At 48.5% G+C, this 22183-nt stretch overlaps 1 protein-coding gene across 1 annotated transcript in view; it reads right to left on the reverse strand.

Annotated features, from left to right (window-relative positions):
- LRRFIP1 (LRR binding FLII interacting protein 1) overlaps positions 1-22183 on the reverse strand; it is a 276900-nt gene that overhangs the window by 22907 nt on the left and 231810 nt on the right. The window contains exon 24 of the mRNA XM_063933201.1: positions 8840-8919. Within this exon, the coding sequence (XP_063789271.1) occupies positions 8840-8919 (80 nt within the window). The remainder of the gene's footprint in view (positions 1-8839; positions 8920-22183) is intronic.

Raw genomic sequence — 22183 nt, forward strand, 5'->3', positions numbered from 1 at the left:
GTACGCTCGTCCGGGCACAGTATCCTAACTGAGGCTTGGAGGAGGGTCATAGGGGGAGGAGCCAGTGCACACCAGATAGTCCTAAAGCTTTCTTTAGATGTGCCCAGTCTCCTGCGGAGCCGCTATTCCCCATGGTCCTTACGGAGTCCCCAGCATCCACTACGGACTATGAGAAATAGAATTATCGGTAAGTAAATTCTTATTTTTTCTCACCAAACATAATACCCTTTTTAGTGGTAACGTGTGGCCCTACTGGAAGTTACATTTGTCTCCTTGTCGTCGACACTGGAGTCAGTATCCGTGTCGACGTCTGTATCTGCCATCTGAGGTAGCGGGCGTTTTAGAGCCCCTGATGGCCCTTGAGACGCCTGGACAGGCACAAGCTGAGAAGCCGGCTGTCCCATGTCATCAAACTTCTTATGTAAAGAGTTGACACTTTCACGTAATTCCTTCCATAAGCCCATCCACTCAGGTGTCGACCCCCTAGGGGGTGACATCTCCACTACAGGCAATTGCTCCGCCTCCACATCATTTTCCTCTTCATACAGGTCGACACAGCCGTACCGACACACAGCACACACACCGGGAATGCTCTGAAAGAGGACAGGACCCCACTAGCCCTTTGGGGAGACAGAGGGAGAGTATGCCAGCACACACCAGAGCGCTATATATACACAGGGATATCACTATATAGAGTGTTTTCCCTTATAGCTGCTGTTATCTGTAATACTGCGCCTAATTAGTGCCCCCCCTCTCTTTGTTACCCTTTTCTGTAGTGCAGGACTGCAGGGGAGAGTCAGGGAGACGTCCTTCCAGCGGAGCTGTGAGGGAAAATGGCGCCAGTGTGCTGAGAGAGATAGCTCCGCCCCCTTTTCGGCTGACTTTTCTCCCGCTTTTTTGTAAAATCTGGCAGGGGTTAATGTACATCCATATAGCCCTGGGGGCTATATGTGATGTATTTTTGCCAGCCAAGGTGTTAATATTGCTGCTCAGGGCACCCCCCCCCCCCAGTGCCCTGCACCCATCAGTGACCGCAGTGTGAGGTGTGCATGAGGAGCAATGGCGCACAGCTGCAGTGCTGTGCGCTACCTTGATGAAGACTGATGTCTTCTGCCGCCGATTTTCCGGACCTCTTCTTGCTTCTGGCTCTGTAAGGGGGCCGGCGGCGCGGCTCTGGGACCGGACTCCGAGGCTGGGCCTGTGTTCGATCCCTCTGGAGCTAATGGTGTCCAGTAGCCTAAGAAGCCCAAGCTGGCTGCAAGCAGGCAGGTTCGCTTCTTCTCCCCTTAGTCCCTCGATGCAGTGAGCCTGTTGCCAGCAGGTCTCACTGAAAATAAAAAACCTAAAACTAACTTTTTTCTAAGAAGCTCAGGAGAGCCCCCTAGATTGCACCCTGCTCGGTCGGGCACAAAAATCTAACTGAGGCTTGGAGGAGGGTCATAGGGGGAGGAGCCAGTGCACACCAGGTAGTCCTAAAGCTTTCTTTTTGTGCCCAGTCTCCTGCGGAGCCGCTATTCCCCATGGTCCTTACGGAGTTCCCAGCATCCACTAGGACGTCAGAGAAAATATATAAATAATACTTGTGCCTCCCAAAAAGACAAACCAAGTACCTAATCCCTTCTAATATAAATAGATATGCTATTACCAATAAAAAAAACACCAAAAAAAACATGTTTTAAATTTTTTTTATTAGTTTCACCCACCAAAGTGTGGCGGATTGAAAATGACGAATTTACTGTCTAAAAATAGGATTTTGGTACTTACCAGGTAAATCCTTTTCTTTGAATCCATAGGGGGCACTGGAGTACTCTTGGGATATGGACGGGCTTCCGTAGGAACAGCACTGAATATTTAAATTTAGAACACTCCACCCCTCCATATCCCCGAGTACCTCTGTGTTTTTTACTGAGCCGAACAGGAACTATAGAGAGGTTGACAATGGAGTATTACATATAACATAACGGACAATAACGAAGTTGACACATAACGTTACTGACAACTAAACAGTTGACACCCTAACCAGCACTTGTAATTTGAACCAGTCGGTGAAAGTGTGTTACCATAAGATCCTCAGAACTCACCACAACTAGGTAAAACTGCTCTGGGTGGGCGTCCAGTGCCCCCTATGGATTCAAAGAAAAGGATTTACCTGGTAAGTACCAAAATCCTATTTTCTTTATCATCCACTAGGGGTCACTGGAGTACTCTTGGTACGTACCAAAGCTTCCCCCATGGGCGGGAGAGCTGTTTGGCAGTTTTAACACTAGGCGGCCAAAGCTAGATGCTGATGCCGCAAACGTATCAAACTTGTAAAAGCGCACAAACGTGTGCACTGAAGACCATGTAGCCGCACGGCAAAGCTGCGTCGTAGAAGCTCCCCGACCAGCTGCCCATGAAGTTCCCACAGAACGTGTGGAATGAGCGGTTACTGACGTAGGCGGTTGTAACCTAGCATGAAGGTAAGCCTGACGTATGGTCAGTTTTATCCATCTGGATAAGGTTTGTTTAGACGCTGGCCAACCCATCTTGGCCGCATCATAGAGAACAAACAACGTATCCGTCTTACGAACTGAAGACGTTCGGGATACATAAACGCGTAATGCGCGTACCACATCCAGAGTTCCAGAATGTGCCGTCAACAGAGGAAATACTATTGGTTGATTGATGTGAAAAAATGACACTACCTTTGGTAAGAAAGCGGGATTCGTCCGAAGTTCCGCTCTGTCATCATGAAACACCAAATACGGTGACTTGCATGACAAGGCACCCAAATCCGAAACACGCCTTGCCGAAGCTAAGGCTAGAAGAAAAATTGTTTTCCAAGTGAGAAACTTTATATCCACTTGCTGTAAGGGTTCAAAATATGAAGACTGTAAGAACTCTAAAACCAGATTCAAGTCGCATGGCGCTGTAGGTGGAATGAATGGAGGCTGTACTCTGAGGACACCTTGGAGAAAAGTGCGTATAGACGGCAATAGAGCCAATCGTCTTTGAAAAAAAAAAAATTGACAAAGCAGATACCTGCACCTTTAGTGTAGATAAACGCAGTCCTCCATCTAACCCTGTTTGTAGAAACAACAAAAGGCGGCATAACTTGAAAGATGATGTCGGAAACTTCCGAACTTCACACCAACCTATATAGGCACGCCATATTCTGTAATAATGAGCTGCCGTAACCGGCTTCCTAGCTCGTAACATGGTTGGTATAACCGAATCTGGAATGCCCTCTTTTCTTAAGAGGGCGGTCTCAACAGCCACCCCGTCAAACGCAGCCGCGCTAAATCGGGGTAAAGGAACGGACCCTGTTGTAACAGGTCTGGACGTAGTGGGAGTGGCCAAGGATCGTCTGCGAGTAGTACTCGGAGATCCGAGAACCAAGCTATCCGAGGCCAATGAGGCGCCACTAGTATGACTGTGACCGACTCTCTTTTGATCCGTTTTAGCACCAGAGGGAGCAACGGAAACGGTGGAAACAGATACACAAGACTGTACGGCCACGCGACAGTGAGAGCATCCACCGCCACTGCCTTTGGATCTCTTGTTCTGGACACATACTGGAACGTTTGGTGATTGTGTCGAGACGCCATCAGGTCCACCTGAGGATAACCCCATCTCTGAAACAACATGTGAAACACTTCTGGATTTAATGCCCATTCGCCTGGATGGAAATCCCGACGACTGAGATAATCCGCTTCCCAGTTGTCCACTCCCGGAATGAACACGGCCGACAACATCACCTGGTGGCATTCCGCCCAATTGAGGATACGAGCTACTTCCCGCATTGCCATGCGGCTTCTCGTTCCTCCTTGTTTGTTGATGTATGCGACCGCCGTCGCATTGTCTGACTGCACTTGGACAGGCTGAGAGCGAAGCATGTGCACTGCTTGTCGTAGCGCATTGTAAATTGCGCGGAGTTCCAGGACATTTATAGACAGCAATTTTTCGTGATCCGCCCAGAGACCCTGGAGCTGACAATTTTGAATTACCGCTCCCCAACCTCTGAGACTGGCGTCCGTAGTTAGAATTATCCAATTCCAGCCTCCAAACCGTCTTCCTGTGGTTAAATTGTGTTCCTTGAGCCACCAGAGCAGAGATACTCTTGCCCTTGGCGACAACCTCACCCTGTGGTGAATTTGCAGATGCGAGCCCGACCACTGGGCGAGCACATTCAGTTGAAATGGACGCGAGTGAAATCTTCCGAACTGAAGCGCTTCGAAAGCTGCCACCATTGTGCCTAAGAGGCGAATGCACAAGTGTACCGACACTGTGCGTGGCTTGAGCACTAATTGTACTAGATGGCGTAGAATTTGTACTTTCTGTTGTGGTAGGTAAATTCTTTGATTGACCGTATCGAGAATCATACCTAGGAATTGAAGGCGTTGAGACGGAATTAGATGTGATTTCTTGAAGTTGACAATACAACAGTGGTGAACCAGTACATCGTATGTTAGCAGCGCATGTTGGAGAAGCATCTGTTGAGACGGAGCTTTGATGAACAAATCGTCTAAATACGGAACTATTGTCACTCCCAGGGATCTGAGATGAGCTATCATCACAGACATCACTTTGGTGAATACCCGAGGCGCTGATAACGCAGAGACTCCATTTTGAATCTGTAGTAAGTTACGTACTGATTGAGACCCTTTAAGTTCAATATTGGTCTGACTGAGCCATCCGGCTTCGGTACTACAAACAGACTTGAATAATAACCCTGACCCTGTTGGTGTACAGGGACCGGAATCAAAACTGCTGAATCCAGTAGGGACTGAATGGCAATTTGCAGAACCGTCCTCTTGTCGTCCGACAGAGGCAATCCTGTCTTGAAAAACCGCAGAGGCGGAAGACAGTCGAACTCTATTTTGTAACCTTTTAACACTAAATTGCGGATCCACCCATCCGCGGATGTGTGGAACCACGCCAAATGGAACGTCTGAAGGCGTGCTCCCACAATCGGAGAACCGAGATGGGCTGGTAGGCCGTCATGCCACTGGCTTGTCGGTAACCTTAACGTCCTGGCGAGTTGTGTTGGTTTGTTGGAAACTACGTCCGCGACCACGTCTAGCAGGCGTGGCTGTTCCTCTGCCACGTCCTCGAAAGGACTGAGGTCTAAAGGATTTGAACGAAGGTCCAGCGTACCTCCTTCTTGATACCGGTGGAGGCAATGGTAAGAAAACCGACTTACCTCCCGTAGCCTCAGCAATCCATGCGTCCAATTCAGGACCAAACAGCTTCTTGCTATCGTAAGGCAACGCCTCTATACCTCGTTTGACCTCTGCCTCCGCATGATAAGCACGCAGCCAGAGTGCTCTTCGTGCCGTAACTAGCGACGATGAAATACGAGAAGTGAGCTGACAGACGTCAGTAGACGCTGTACAGAGATACTCTACAGCTTCACTCATTTGATTTACAAGAAGTATCAGGTTTTCGTCATGTAAGGCAGATTTGAGTTCTGTAAGCCATATTATGAGTGCCTTAGTGACCCAAATGCCAACCAATCCAGGTCTCAGCATCACACCTGCTGCTACATACATGGATTTTAGCATAGTTTCTATCTTGCGATCTGAAGGATCTTTAAGCGTAGTAGCTGCTGGCACTGGTATGGTTAATTTCTTGGTAAGCTTGGACACTGAAGAATCAACTATTGGTGGATTCTCCCATGTACACGTTACCGAGCCTGGAAACGGGTAACTAGACTTAAATCTGCGAGGTATAGAAAACCGTTTATCTGGATTCTGTCGTGTTTCTACTAACATCTGATTAAGAGATTCCGACACAGGAAAACTTATTGGAGTTTTTTTGTCGTTTAGTAAATACGACCTGATCATTCGTGAGAGGCTCCTCAGTTTCAGTAAACTTCAGAGACTGACGTACCGCTCTGATGAGATCATCAATGCCGGAACTGTTAAAATCCTCGCCATCTGACTCCACTTCGCCCTCCTCACCCTCATCTTGTTCCGTGAGGTCTGGCATGGAATCGTCAGAATGCAACATAGCAGAAACTGGAAAATCATAAGACATATGAAATTTATCCCGTTTTACCCAAAATGGATTTGGACCTTACGCAAGGCTGAGACGCCTCCGGTAGTTCTGGCGGTCTCACCCTAGACTCAGATCTTGCCGTTTCCCGCTCCTGACGAGCGGCGGTCAATTCTGATTGTAACCTATCCAGTACATTTACTAACATACCCCACGGAGGGTCCGGTGAGGACATTGGTTGTAAAACTGGAGCAGAAATGGTATTCTGAACCGAATCCACAAAACATACTGTACATGTGGTAGATCCATCCGGTAACACACTGTTACAGACTTTGCAATTATGCTTTTTAGTTTTTGCTGGTGCCTTACTCATTATGGCGACAGACAATACAATACACAAAAAACAGACACTTGCACGACTCAGTAAAATAGTAGTAAGGTGTCTCTGTATATATATCTGGCCAAGTGCAGTACACGTGGCCAGTACTATGAAATGTGATCCCAAATTCCCACTAACACCCCTGCGCCTCCGGTGGAGTAGAGATGTAGTACTGGAACGTTCTGGAATCACAGCAGGAAGACACAGGAAGCATGTTAAAATGGCCCCCATGCTATGCTTACACATATAATCATAGTTACAAACTTTCACTGATTATAACCTCTGTAAATATCCCTGCAGCCTAGCATCTGCTGTTGCTGCAGTATTTCTTATGCCGCTGTATTGCCCCCTTATTTATTGCCCCCCCCCTCCGTGTGGTAATGCCTGCATGCTCTTTCAGATGCAGAGCAGCGGGCAGCGCAGCGTGTGGGGCCGCCAGCGGGTATCGCCGAGCGGATCGCTGTGCTGTGAGCCGCGGGAGCCGGGTGAGCAGCGGGTAAAACAGCGGTGGGACCCGGAGCAGTGCGAGCGGCCAGAGCAGCAGCGGCGGCCGGCGCAGTGAGCGGGAGAGCAGCGGCGGCCGGCGCCGTGTGAGCGGGAGAGCAGCGGCGGCCGGAGCCGTTGTGAGTGGGGAGAGCAGCGGCGGCCGGAGCCGTTGTTGTGAGTGGGGAGAGCAGCGGCGGCCGGAGGCAGTCTGCAGCCAGAAACAATGTCCCCACACCTCGGGGCGGCAGCGGGAGCTGACCGCCCCGTTTACATACCTTCACTCCTGCAGCTTGTGAGGAGGCTCCGACGGGGCTTCTGAACAAGCGCCGGCCAGCCTGTGCAGGAGGATGTGTGTGTGTGTGTGGCTGTGAGGGAGCTCTTTCAGAGAGGCCCGACACGCCCCTGCTGCTATCAGCAGCTGCACTATCCCTGACCCTGCCTTTTGGAAGGGGGAAAGGGATGTATAAAATAGAAAAAATAAAAATAAAAATTCAAAGTAATTGTGGACTCAGCCACAGAGCTGTTACTACTTCGAGCACAGAAAAAACACTGAGGTACTCGGGGATATGGAGGGGTGGAGTGTTCTAAATTTAAATATTCAGTGCTGTTCCTACGGAAGCCCGTCCATATCCCAAGAGTACTCCAGTGACCCCTAGTGGATGATAAAGAAAGCACTGTTGTCGAATTTCCAAACTTCAATTGAATATACTTTTGTCGAATTGCCGCATTTGTACCATTGCAGAAAAGTCGAATTTGACATAAGTCGAATTTCAAAAAGTCGAATTTGGAAAGTCCGTTTTTTTGACGGAAAGTACTGTATTGCATTGTCGATTTTTTTTTTTTGGCGAAAAAGTCCAGTTTTTCGAGAATTTCGGGAATTCGACCGCAATTGCATATACCCCTATATGTAGTGGACAGATACTCATAACTATGGAGTACTCCATCCTGGTAGAGTTGCCCCACTGCAGTCACCTCATACGAAATCCAAATCGAACCACCCTCCATTTTAAAGAGCTCGGAGAAATTTGTATTATTCCAAAGTGGAGAGCAGGGATCCACCGACCATTTAATTATTTTAATTTATAGCGCAGGGGGCAAGGTTTTAGTAACCCTAAGCACACAGCCAAGATATCAAAGGAGTGGCTTCAGGACAACTCTGTGAATGTCCTTGAGTGGCCCAGCCAGAGCCCAGACTTGAATCCGATTGAACATCTATGGCTGTACACCGACTCTTCCCATCCAACCTGATGGAGCTTCAGAGGTGCTGCAAAGAGGAATGGGTGAAACTGCCCAAAGATAGGTGTGCCAAGCTTGTGGCATCACATTCATAAAGACTTGAGGCTGTAATTGCTACCAAAGGTGCATCAACAAAGTATTGAGCAAAGGAGGTGAATTCTGATGTATATGCGATTTCTTAGTTTTTTATTTTCAATAAATTTGCGAAAATCTAAAAAAAAACTTGCCACATTGTCATTATGGGGTATTGTGTGTATAATTTAGAGAGAAAAATAAATTTATTCCATTTTGGAATAAGGATGTAACATAACAAAATGTGGAAAAAGTGAAGCGCTGTGAATACTTTCCGGATGCACTGTACATCTGCTCCATGTGTTACACGTCCTGTTCTATAACTATCATTTACCCACTGCTCAGTGGATTGTCAAACATCATGAGTTGGGCAGAGCTCGCCGAGGACCAGCATTCTGGCAGAGCACAGTGGGGCAGATATATTAACCTGGAGAAGGCATAAGGAAGTGATAAACCAGTGATAAGTGCAAGGTGATAAAGGCACCAGTCAATCAGATCCTAACTGTTAATTTACATATTGAAACTGATTGGCTGGTGCCTTTATCACCTTGCACATATCACTGGTTTATCACTTCCTTATGCCTTCTACAGGTTAATACATCTGCCCCAGTATCAGGTAAGAGCAAATACCTCCATATCGCAACATTCTTCCCTTTACCATCAGCCATACAAATGGTTTGAAGAACTCACATTCTGTTCTAGGGCGGTTATCTCTTGCGTAGACTTGGTGAGTTTAAACTTGAGGTCGCTGATTAATCGGCTGGCATCCCCTAGAACAATACAAAATAAAAATGTCACTTTACAGTTTTATATGCAAAGAATCTTTTCCAATTACACAAGCACAAAGACCACAGGCTGTTAGTACTGTATTTTGGGGTTCTGGGGCTGACACATATTGAAAGGAGTCTGTAAAGCTTGGGCAGAGCATGTACTCACTCAGCTGTGAACATTACCCTACCTACCATCTGGCCTTATGTCTGCACTTTAGAATATGGCATCTCAGTCCAACGGGTGTAGTACTGGTGACCGGCGGTCTCCTGACCGCCGGTCACCTAACCGACGCCGGGATCCCGGCGGGGAGGGGCGAGTGCAGCAAGCCCCTTGCGGGCTCGCTGCGCTCGCCACGCAGCGGTCACCAAGGGTTCTATTCCCACTTTATGTGTGTCGTGGACACCCACGAGTGGAAATAGTCCCTGTTGGTCGGCATGCCGACCATCGGGATAGTGAGCCGTCGGGCTCACGGAGGAGGTCATGTGACTGTCGGTCAGCTGACCGGCGGTCACATGAATACCACCCCAGTCCAACATGTGGTATACAGTGTAAGGAAGCAGTACATACAGTATAGCTTGCAGCAGTAAATATCCCCTGCAGCCCTCGTCATTACATCCTTGGTGCTTCGTTTTAGCTAATGTATGGGTCTTAACAGAAAAATGTGTGATAGGGAGTGAGATAAAATCCCAGCCAATCAGCTTCTGTCATGTTAGAGGCTGTGTTTGAAAAATGATAGTTAGGAACTGAATGGTTGGTAGTTTATCTGTCTCCATTTTATCACTCTCCAAGGATTAGTACATTTCCCTATGGGGAGTATTCAATAAGTGCCGTTTTTTCGACCAGACTGGTCGAAAAAAACGGCTCGGGTGAAAACCACGTGGATCAGCAAATTCGCCACCATTCCACGTGTTTTCTAGAATATGTGGGCATTTTCGCCCGTGTTTGGGTCCATTTTTCGCCCATGCTGATCGACAAAACAAAAAAGCAAAAAGGCATGGGTGAAAAGTGATTAAAAAACGACCGCAATTGAATACATTAGGTCGAATTAGTGCTGTTTTTTCGGCTAGCTGAAAAAAATAACTCACTACATGAATACCCCCCCTATGTGTTTTACATGCAGTGCAGCTGAAGGAGAATGCGCACACGAGAACATTACTGAAAATGCAGGTAAATCATTTACCTTTAGGACTACTGTAAGGAAACCCAAAATCACACAGGGGTCTATTTATCAAGCAGTGATACAGTAACTCTCTCAGCATTTATTTTTTTTGCTGGAGAAAAGAGATATCACTGCTTCACCCTACATAACAAAAAAGTGATGTAACAGAGAAAATAAGAATTTACTTACCGATAATTCTATTTCTCGTAGTCCGTAGTGGATGCTGGGGACTCCGTAAGGACCATGGGGATTAGCGGCTCCGCAGGAGACTGGGCACAAAAGTAAAGCTTTAGAACTACCTGGTGTGCACTGGCTCCTCCCCCTATGACCCTCCTCCAAGCCTCAGTTAGGATACTGTGCCCGGACGAGCGTACACAATAAGGAAGGATTTTGAATCCCGGGTAAGACTCATACCAGCCAGACCAATCACACCGTACAACTCGTGATCTAAACCCAGTTAACAGCATGATAACAGAGGAGCCTCTAGAAAAGATGGCTCACTACAGCAATAACCCGATTTTTTTGGTAACAATAACTATGTACCAGTATTGCAGACAATCCGCACTTGGGATGGGCGCCCAGCATCCACTACGGACTACGAGAAATAGAATTATCGGTAAGTAAATTCTTATTTTCTCTAGCGTCCTAAGTGGATGCTGGGGACTCCGTAAGGACCATGGGGATTATACCAAAGCTCCCAAACGGGCGGGAGAGTGCGGATGACTCTGCAGCACCAAATGAGAGAACTACAGGTCCTCCTCAGCCAGGGTATCAATTTTGTAGAATTTTACAAACGTATTTGCTCCTGACCAAGTAGCTGCTCGGCAAAGTTGTAAAGCCGAGACCCCTCGGGCAGCCGCCCAAGATGAGCCCATCTTCCTTGTGGAGTGGGCATTTACAGATTTTTGGCTGTGGCAGTCCTGCCACAGAATGTGCAAGCTGAATTGTACTACAAATCCAACGAGCAATAGTCTGCTTAGAAGCAGGAGCACCCAGCTTGTTGGGTGCATACAGGATAAACAGCGAGTCAGATTTTCTGACTCCAGCCGTCCTGGAAACATATTTTCAGGGCCCTGATAACGTCTAGCAACTTGGAGTCCTCCAAGTCCCTAGTAGCCGCAGGCACCACAATAGGTTGGTTCAGGTGAAACGCTGAAACCACCTTAGGGAGAAACTGAGGACGAGTCCTCAATTCCGCCCTGTCCGAATGGAAAATCAGATAAGGGCTTTTACAGGATAAAGCCGCCAATTCTGACACGCGCCTGGCCCAGGCCAGGGCCAACAGCATGACCACTTTCCATGTGAGATATTTTAACTCCACAGATTTAAGTGGTTCAAACCAATGTGACTTTTGGAACCCAAAAACTACATTGAGATCTCAAGGTGCCACTGGAGGCACAAAAGGAGGCTGTATATGCAGTACCCCTTTTACAACGTCTGAACTTCAGGGACTGAAGCTAGTTCTTTTTGGAAGAAAATTGACAGGGCCGAAATTTGAACCTTAATGGACCCCAATTTCAGGCCCATAGACACTCCTGTTTGCAGGAAATGTAGGAATCGACCCAGTTGAATTTCCTCCGTCGGGCCTTACTGGCCTCGCAACATATTTTCGCCAAATGCGGTGATAATGTTTTGCGGTTACATCCTTCCTGGCTTTGATCAGGATAGGGATGACTTCATCCGGAATGCCTTTTTTCCTTCAGGATCCGGCGTTCAACCGCCATGCCGTCAAACGCAGCCGCGGTAAGTCTTGGAACAGACAGGGTCCTTGCTGGAGCAGGTCCCTTCTTAGAGGTAGAGGCCACGGATCCTCCGTGAGCATCTCTTGAAGTTCCGGTTACCAAGTCCTTCTTGGCCAATCCGGAGCCACGAATATAGTGCTTACTCCTATCCATCTTATCAATCTCAGTACCTTGGGTATGAGAGGCAGATGAGGGAACACATACACTGACTGGTACACCCACGGTGTTACCAGAGCGTCTACAGCTATTGCCTGAGGGTCCCTTGACCTGGCGCAATACCTGTCGAGTTTTTCCCAACGGTTTATAATCATGTGGAAGACTTCTGGGTGAAGTCCCCACTCTCCCGGGTGGAGGTCGTGTCTGCTGAGGAAGTCTGCTTCCCAGTTGTCCACTCCCGGAATTGCTGACAGTGCTATCACATGATTTTCCGCCCAGCGAAGAATCCTTGCAGCTTCTGCCATTGCCCTCCTGCTTCTTGTGCCACCCTGTCTGTTTACGTGGGTGACTGCCGTGATGTTGTCCGACTGGATCAACACCGGCTGACCTTGAAGCAGAGGTCTTGCTAAGCTTAGAGCATTGTAAATGGCCCTTAGCTTCAGGATATTTATGTGAAGTGATGTCTCCAGGCTTGACCATAAGCCCTGGAAATTCCTTCCCTGTGTGACTGCTCCCCAGCCTCTCAGGCTGGCATCCGTGGTCACCAGGACCCAGTCCTGAATGCCGAATCTGCGGCCCTCTAGAAGATGAGCACTCTGCAACCAACACAGGAGGGACACCCTTGTTCTTGGTGACAGGGTTATCCGCTGATGCATCTGAAGATGCGACCCGGACCATTTGTCCAGCAGGTCCCACTGGAAAGTTCTTGCGTGGAATCTGCCGAATGGGATTGCTTCGTAGGAAGCCACCATTTTACCCAGAACCCTTGTGCATTGATGCACTGAGACTTGGCTCGGTTTTAGGAGGTTCCTGACTAGTTCGGATAACTCCCTGGCTTTCTCCTCCTGGAGAAACACCTTTTTCTGGACTGTGTCCAGGATCATCCCTAGGAACAGAAGACGAGTCGTCGGAACCAGCTGCGATTTTGGAATATTGAGAATCCAATCGTGCTGTCGCAACACTACCTGAGATAGTGCTACACCGACCTCCAACTGTTCCCTGGATCTTACCCTTATCAGGGAATCGTCCAAGTAAGGGATAACTAAAATTCCCTTCCTTCGAAGGAATATCATCATTTCGGCCATTACCTTGGTAAAGACCCGGGGTGCCGTGGACCATCCATACGGCAGCGTCTGAACTGATAGTGACAGTTCTGTACCATAAACCTGAGGTACCCTTGGTGAGAAGGGTAAATTTGGACATGAAGGTAAGCATCCTCGATGTCCCGAGACATCATGTAGTCCCCTTCTTCCAGGTTCGCAATCACTGCTCTGAGTGACTCAATCTTGAATTTGAACCTCTGTATGTAAGTGTTCAAAGATTTTAGATTTAGAATCGGTCTCACCGAGCCGTCCGGCTTCGGTACCACAACAGTGTGGAATAATACCCCGTTCCCTGTTGCAGGAGGGGTACCTTGATTATCACCTGCTGGGAATACAGCTTGTGAATGGCTTCCAAAACTGTCTCCCTGTCAGAAGGAGACATCGGTAAAGCCGACTTTAGGAAACGGCGAGGGGGAGACGTCTCGAATTCCAATTTGTACCCCTGAGATATCACCTGAAGGATCCAGGGGTCTACTTGCGAGTGAGCCCACTGTGCGCTGAAATTCATTGAGACGGGCCCCCCACCGTGCCTGATTCTGCTTGTAAAGCCCCAGCGTCATACTGAGGGCTTGGCAGAGGCGGGAGAGGGTTTCTGTTCCTGGGAACAGGCTGATTTCTGCAGCCTTTTTCCTCTCCCTCTGTCACGGGGCAGAAATGAGGAACCTTTTGCCCGCTTGTCCACGAAAAGACTGCGCCTGATAATACGGCATCTTCTCATGTTGCTTCCAAATGCCGTTTGAAAACCGCATCACCTGACCACTGTCGTGTCCATAACCCTCTACTGGTAGAAATGGACAACGCACTTAGACTTGATGCCAGTCGGCAAATATTCCGCTGTGCATCACGCATATATAGAAATGCATCTTTTAAATGCTCTATAGGCAAAAATATACTGTCCCTATCTAGGGTATCAAATATTTTCAGTCAGGGAATCCGACCACGCCAACCCAGCACTGCACATCCAGGCTGAGGCGATTGCTGGTCGCAGTATAACACCAGTATGTGTGTAAATACATTTTAGGATACCCTCCTGCTTTCTATCAGCAGGATCCTTAAGGGCGGCCATCTCAGGAGAGGGTAGAGCCCTTACAAGCGTGTGAGCGCTTTATCCACCCTAGGGGGTGTTTCCCAACGCACCCTAACCTCTGGCGGGAAAGGATATAATGCCAATAACATTTTAGAAATTATCAGTTGTTATCGGGGGAAACCCACGCATCATCACACACCTCATTTAATTTCTCAGATTCAGGAAAACTACAGGTAGTTTTTCCTCACCGAACAGAATACCCCTTTTTGGTGGTACTCGTATTATCAGAAATGTGTAAAACATTTTTCATTGCCTCCATCATGTAACGTGTGGCCCTACTGGAAGTCACATTTGTCTCTTTTGTCTTCTGGCTCTGTAAGGGGACCGGCGGCGCGGCTCTGGGACCCATCCATGGCTGGGCCTGTGATCGTCCCTCTGGAGCTAATGTCCAGTAGCCTAAGAAGCCCAATCCACTCTGCACGCAGGTGAGTTCGCTTCTTCTCCCCTTAGTCCCTCGATGCAGTGAGCCTGTTGCCAGCAGGTCTCACTGAAAATAAAAAACCTAAAACTAAACTTTTCACTAAGCAGCTCAGGAGAGCCACCTAGTGTGCACCCTTCTCGTTCGGGCACAAAATCTTAACTGAGGCTTGGAGGAGGGTCATAGGGGGAGGAGCCAGTGCACACCAGGTAGTTCTAAAGCTTTACTTTTGTGCCCAGTCTCCTGCGGAGCCGCTAATCCCCATGGTCCTTACGGAGTCCCCAGCATCCACTTAGGACGTTAGAGAAATCACGGTTTATCTTGCAGTCTCACTGCTTTCATTGATTTACACATCTCCATAGACTGCTATGGGGACTGTATACGGCTGGCGTTACCCTCCTACACCCACCAATGGACCCACCCACAAACCCAGAAAGACATCAGCGCATCACATCCAGGTTAAATCTCAATGCACATATTGCCTAAACTACTTTTATATTTTTGGGTGTTTATTTTTTTATTTTTTTAGTCATGTGGTTTCACATGTAAAACAAATGGTGAACAAGCCACAAATGGTATCACTGTTTCTTACACAATGCATAATTTATATACAAACCTATACACAAAATGTATGTTTACCTGTTATAATTGTGGCACCGAGGAATGGTATTGCTGGCCTCCTGGGTCTGTGTAACTGTGTGGCTCTACACATGTCTACAATAATGGGAGTTATTGAATGAATATGTTGTTCTGAACGTAGCGGCTGTGGTCGGTGATTATAGGGATGCCCTAATTGATTAGAATTCTGACCCATCACAAGTTTCTCAGGTGGTGTAAGCATGTGGGCAAATAGGATGAGAGCAAAGTGTCCAGGGGATGTCGATAATACTATAAGACCATCATTCCCAATTAATCAAACTAGCCAAAAATGTTATGGTTAATGATAAAGAGGAAAATGGGGCACAACTATAAATACTGGACCCTATATAAAATCAAACTGACCTTCTGAATTTTCTCCCAAAAGGATGCCCCACTCTATATTTAACCAATATACGGCACTGCGAAACACTTGTGGCGCCTTATAAATAGAATGTAATAATAATAATAATATATTAATAATAATAATAATAAATAAGAATTTACTTACCGATAATTCTATTTCTCATAGTCCGTAGTGGATGCTGGGACTTCCGTAAGGACCATGGGGAACAGCGGCTCCGCAGGAGACCGGGCACAAAAAGTAAAAGCCCTAGACTAGCTGGTGTGCACTGGCTCCTCCCCCCACGACCCCCCTCCAAGCCTCAGTTAGGATACTGTGCCCGGACGAGCGTACATAATAAGGAAGGATTTTGAATCCCGGGTAAGACTCATACCAGCCACACCAATCACACTGTACAACCTGTGATCTGAACCCAGTTAACAGTATGATAAACGTAGGAGCCTCTGAAAAAATGGCTCACAACAATAAACAACCCGATTTTTTGTAACAATAACTATATACAAGTATTGCAGACAATCCGCACTTGGGATGGGCGCCCAGCATCCACTACGGACTATGAGAAATAGAATTATCGGTAAGTAAATTCTTATTTTCTCTGACGTCCTAGTGGATGCTGGGACTTCCGTAAGGACCATGGGGATTATACCAAAGCTCCCAAACGGGCGGGAGAGTGCGGATGACTCTGCAGCACCGAATGAGAGAACTCCAGGTCCTCCTCAGCCAGGGTATCGAATTTGTAAAATTTTGCAAACGTGTTTGCCCCTGACAAGTAGCTGCTCGGCAAAGTTGTAAGGCCGAGACCCCTCGGGCAGCCGCCCAAGATGAGCCCACTTTTCTTGTGGAATGGGCTTTAACAGATTTTGGCTGTGGCAGTCCTGCCACAGAATGTGCAAGCTGAATTGTACTACAAATCCAACGAGCAATCGTCTGCTTAGAAGCAGGAGCACCCAGCTTGTTGGGTGCATACAGGATAAACAGCGAGTCAGATTTTCTGACTCCAGCTGTCCTGGAAACATATATTTTCAGGGCCCTGACTACGTCCAACAACTTGGAGTCCTCCAAGTCCCTAGTAGCCGCAGGCACCACAATAGGTTGGTTCATGTGAAACGCTGAAACCACCTTAGGGAGAAATTGAGGACGAGTCCTCAATTCTGCCCTGTCTGAATGAAAAATTAGGTAAGGGCTTTTATATGACAAAGCCGCCATTTCTGAGACACGCCTGGCTGACGCCAGAGCTAACAGCATGACCACCTTCCATGTGAGATATTTTAATTCCACAGTGGTGAGTGGTTCAAACCAATGTGATTTTAGGAACCCTAAAACTACATTGAGATCCCAAGGTGCCACTGGTGGCACAAAAGGAGGTTGTATATGCAGTACCCCCTTGACAAACGTCTGAACTTCAGGCAATGAAGCCAGTTCTTTCTGGAAGAAGATCGACAGGGCCGAAATTTGAACCTTAATGGATCCTAATTTTAGGCCCATAGACAGTCCTGCTTGCAGGAAATGCAGGAAACGACCCAGTTGAAATTCCTCTGTGGGGGCCTTCTTAGCCTCACACCAGGAAACATATTTTCGCCAAATGCGGTGATAATGTTTCGCAGTTACATCCTTCCTGGCTTTGATCAGGGTAGGGATGACTTCATCTGGAATGCCTTTTTCCATCAGGATCCGGCGTTCAACCGCCATGCCGTCAAACGCAGCCGCGGTAAGTCTTGGAACAGACAAGGTCCCTGCTGGAGCAGGTCCTTTCTTAGAGGTAGAGGCCACGGGTCCTCCGTGAGCATCTCTTGCAGTTCCGGGTACCAAGTTCTTCTTGGCCAATCCGGAGCCACGAGTATAGTCTTCACTCCTCTCCTTCTTATGATTCTCAGTACTTTTGGAATGAGAGGCAGAGGAGGGAACACATACACCGACTGGTACACCCACGGTGTTACCAGAGCGTCCACCGCTATTGCCTGAGGGTCCCTTGACCTGGCGCAATATCTGTCCAGTTTTTTGTTGAGACGGGACGCCATCATGTCCACCTTTGGTTTTTCCCAACAGTTTACAATCACTTGAAAGACTTCTGGGTGAAGTCCCCACTCCCCCGGGTGGAGGTCGTGTCTGCTGAGGAAGTCTGCTTCCCAGTTGTCCACTCCCGGAATGAACACTGCTGACAGTGCCACCACATGATTTTCCGCCCAGCGAAGAATCCTTGCAGCTTCTGCCATTGCCCTCCTGCTTCTTGTGCCGCCCTGTCTGTTGACGTGGGCGACTGCCGTGATGTTGTCCGATTGAATCAATACCGACTGACCCTGAAGCAGAGGCCTTGCTTGACTTAGGGCATTGTAAATGGCCCTTAGTTCCAGGATATTTATGTGAAGAGACGTTTCCATGCTTGACCACAAGCCCTGGAAATTTCGTCCCTGTGTGACTGCTCCCCAGCCTCTCAGGCTGGCATCGGTGGTCACCAGCATCCAATCCTGAATGCCGAATCTGCGGCCCTCTAGAAGATGAGCACTCTGTAACCACCACAGGAGAGACACCCTTGTCCTTGGAGATAGGGTTATCCGCTGATGCATCTGAAGATGCGATCCGGACCATTTGTCCAGCAGATCCCACTGAAAAGTTCTTGCATGGAATCTTCCGAATGGAATCGCTTCGTAAGAAGCCACCATTTTTCCCAGGACTCTCGTGCATTGATGCACTGACACTTGGCCTGGTTTTAGGAGTTTCCTGACTAGCTCGGATAACTCCCTGGCCTTCTCCTCCGGGAGAAACACCTTTTTCTGGACTGTGTCCAGAATCATCCCCAGGAACAGTAGACGTGTTGTTGGAATCAGCTGTGATTTTGGGATATTTAGGATCCACCCGTGCTGACGTAGCACTACCTGAGATAGTGCTACTCCGACCTCTAACTGTTCCCTGGACCTTGCCCTTATCAGGAGATCGTCCAAGTAAGGGATAATTAAGACGCCTTTTCTTCGAAGAAGAATCATCATTTCGGCCATTACCTTGGTAAAGACCTGTGGTGCCGTGGACAATCCAAACGGCAGCGTCTGAAACTGATAATGACAGTTTTGTACCACAAACCTGAGGTACCCTTGGTGAGAAGGGTAGATTGGGACATGGAGATAAGCATCTTTGATGTCCAGAGACACCATATAGTCCCCTTCTTCCAGGTTCGCTATCACTGCTCTGAGTGACTCCATCTTGAATTTGAACCTTTTTATGTAAGTGTTCAAGGATTTTAGATTTAAAATTGGTCTCACCGAGCCGTCCGGCTTCGGTACCACAAATAGCGTGGAATAATACCCCTTTCCCTGTTGTAGGAGGGGTACCTTGATTATCACCTGCTGGGAATACAGCTTGTGAATAGCTTCCACTACCGCCTCCCTGTCGGAGGGAGACGTTGGTAGAGCAGACTTCAGGAACCGGCGAGGGGGAGACGTCTCGATTCCAATTTGTACCCCTGTGATACTACCTGCAGGATCCAGGGGTCCACTTGCGAGTGAGCCCACTGCGCGCTGAAATTCTTGAGACGGCCCCCCACCGTGCCTGAGTCCGCTTGTAAGGCCCCAGCGTCATGCTGAAGACTTGGCAGAAGCGGGGGAGGGCTTCTGCTCCTGGGAAGAGGCTGCCTGGTGCAGTCTTTTTCCCCTTCCTCTGCCCCGGGGCAGAAATGAGTGGCCTTTTGCCCGCTTGCCCTTATGGGAACTAAAGGACTGAGTTTGAAAAGACGGTGTCTTTTTCTGCTGAGAGGTGACCTGGGGTAAAAAGGTGGATTTTCCAGCCGTTGCTGTGGCCACCAGGTCCGATAGACCGACCCCAAATAACTCCTCCCCTTTATACGGCAATACTTCCATATGTCGTTTGGAATCCGCATCACCTGACCACTGTCGCGTCCATAACGCTCTTCTGGCAGAAATGGACATCGCACTCACTCTAGATGCCAGGGTGCAAATATCCCTCTTTGCATCTCGCATATATAGTAATGCATCCTTTAAATGCTCTATAGTTAATAATATACTGTCCCTATCCAGGGTATCAATATTTTCAGTCAGGGAATCCGACCAAGCCACTCCAGCACTGCACATCCAGGCTGAGGCGATTGCTGGTCGCAGTATAACACAAGTATGTGTGTATATACCTTTTAGGATATTTTCCAGCCTTCTATCAGCTGGTTCCTTAAGGGCGGCCGTATCGGGAGACGGTAACGCCACTTGTTTTGATAAGCGTGTGAGCGCCTTATCTACCCTAGGGGGTGTTTCCCAACGTGCCCTAACCTCTGGCGGGAAAGGGTATAGTGCCAATAATTTATTAGAAATCAGCAGTTTTTTATCGGGGGAAAACCACGCTTTATCACACACCTCATTTAATTCATCTGATTCAGGAAAAACTACTGGTAGTTTTTTCACACCCCACATAATACCCTTTTTTGTGGTACTTGTAGTGTCAGAAATATTCAATGCCTCCTTCATTGCCGTGATCATGTAACGTGTGGCCCTACTGGACATTACGTTTGTCTCCTCACCGTCGACACTGGATTCAGTATCCGTGTCTGGGTCTGTGTCGACCATCTGAGGTAACGGGCGTTTTAGCGCCCCCGACGGTGTCTGAGACGCCTGAACAGGCACTAATTGATTTGCCGGCTGTCTCATGTCGTCAACAGTTTTTTGCAAAGTGCTGACACTGTCACGTAATTCTTTAAACACGACCATCCAGTCAGGTGTCGACTCCCTAGGGGGTGACATCACTAACACAGGCAATTGCTCTGCTTCCACATCATTTTCCTCCTCATACATGTCGACACAATCGTACCGACACCCAGCACACACACAGGGAATGCTCTGAAAGAGGACAGGACCCCACGAGCCCTTTGGGGAGACAGAGGGAGAGTTTGCCAGCACACACCAGAGCGCTATATATATATAGGGATAACCTTATGTAAGTGTTACTCCCTTTATAGCTGCTGTTTTATATTAGCTGCCAATAGTGCCCCCCCTCTCTTGTTTTACCCTGATTCTGTAGCAGGACTGCAGGGGAGAGTCTGGGAGCCTTCCTTCCAGCGGAACTGTGAGGGAAAATGGCGCTTGTGTGCTGAGGAGATAGGCTCCGCCCCCTTCACGGCGGCCTTTTCTCCCGCTTTTTTTAGGAAAACTGGCAGGGGTGAAATGCATCCATATAGCCCAGGAGCTATATGTGATGTATTTCTTTAGCCATATAAGGTTTAAACATGTTTTATTGCGTCTCAGGGCGCTCCCCCCCAGCGCCCTGCACCCTCAGTGACCGGAGTGTGAAGTGTGCTGAGAGCAATGGCGCACAGCTGCAGTGCTGTGCGCTACCTTATCTGAAGACAGGAACGTCTTCTGCCGCCGATTTCTCCGGACCTCTTCGGTCTTCTGGCTCTGTAAGGGGGCCGGCGGCGCGGCTCCGGGACCCATCCAGGCTGAACCTGTGATCGTCCCTCTGGAGCTAATGTCCAGTAGCCAAGAAGCCCAATCCACTCTGCACGCAGGTGAGTTCGCTTCTTCTCCCCTTAGTCCCACGATGCAGTGAGCCTGTTGCCAGCAGGACTCACTGAAAATAAAAAACCTATTTAAACTTTTACTTCTAAGCAGCTCAGGAGAGCCACCTAGCATGCACCCTTCTCGTTCGGGCACAAAAATCTAACTGAGGCTTGGAGGGGGGTCGTGGGGGGAGGAGCCAGTGCACACCAGCTAGTCTAGGGCTTTTACTTTTTGTGCCCGGTCTCCTGCGGAGCCGCTGTTCCCCATGGTCCTTACGGAAGTCCCAGCATCCACTAGGACGTCAGAGAAATAATATGATACAAGGGGAAGAACAATTGACATTTCTTTTCATCACAGTTGACCGACGCACAAATACATCTTTTACCAGAATAAACACATACATGTCCTCATACACATAGATATCCTCACACACCCGGCCTCAATACTCCATGCAGCGTCAGATGCCTGGTGTGAGTGAGCCGCCAGGTCCCGTGCAACTCTGCTAACGTCGGGTGTCTTTTTTTTGCAGAAAATACGTCTTAACGCTTGTATATTGTGTGTGACTGAGGGCCCGATTCAGTATAAAACGGAGAAGCCTGAAAATCACTGTTTGGCGATTTTTGAACTTCTGCACATGTGCGCCGCCGTTGTGCGCATACATGAGGACGGTGCATAGACGAGGGGGTGGTGACGGTGTGTTGATGGCGCGTTTGGTGGACATCGACGTACCGTTTGGGGGGCGCGTTCTGGACAACGGAGGTGTGTCCGGACAATTTGTGGGGCAGGCCGCAGCAGCACACGCAGCCGCTGTGACCCAAAAGATGGCTGCCCGTCAAATGCCTTTGCAGGCAGGAGGCAACCCTAAACATGCGAGGGCATTGCTGTCTTGCGATGCGCTAGCATGTCTGCGGAGGAAAGGGATGGGGGGGGGGGGGGGGGTAAAAGACCCCTGTGCTGGGTGTTCCCCAGCATGTTACAGTAAAGGGTTGTAGGTGTGCGTTTTTTCGCACATCTACAACCAGAGCCGGCCATAGGCATAGGCAAACTAGGCAATTGCCTAGGGCATTTGATATGCCTAGGGTCATCAGCAGCTTCTGCTGATTAAA

The sequence above is a fragment of the Pseudophryne corroboree genome, chromosome 7 (genome assembly GCF_028390025.1).
Source record: "Pseudophryne corroboree isolate aPseCor3 chromosome 7, aPseCor3.hap2, whole genome shotgun sequence".
Taxonomy (NCBI): Eukaryota; Metazoa; Chordata; class Amphibia; order Anura; family Myobatrachidae; genus Pseudophryne; species Pseudophryne corroboree.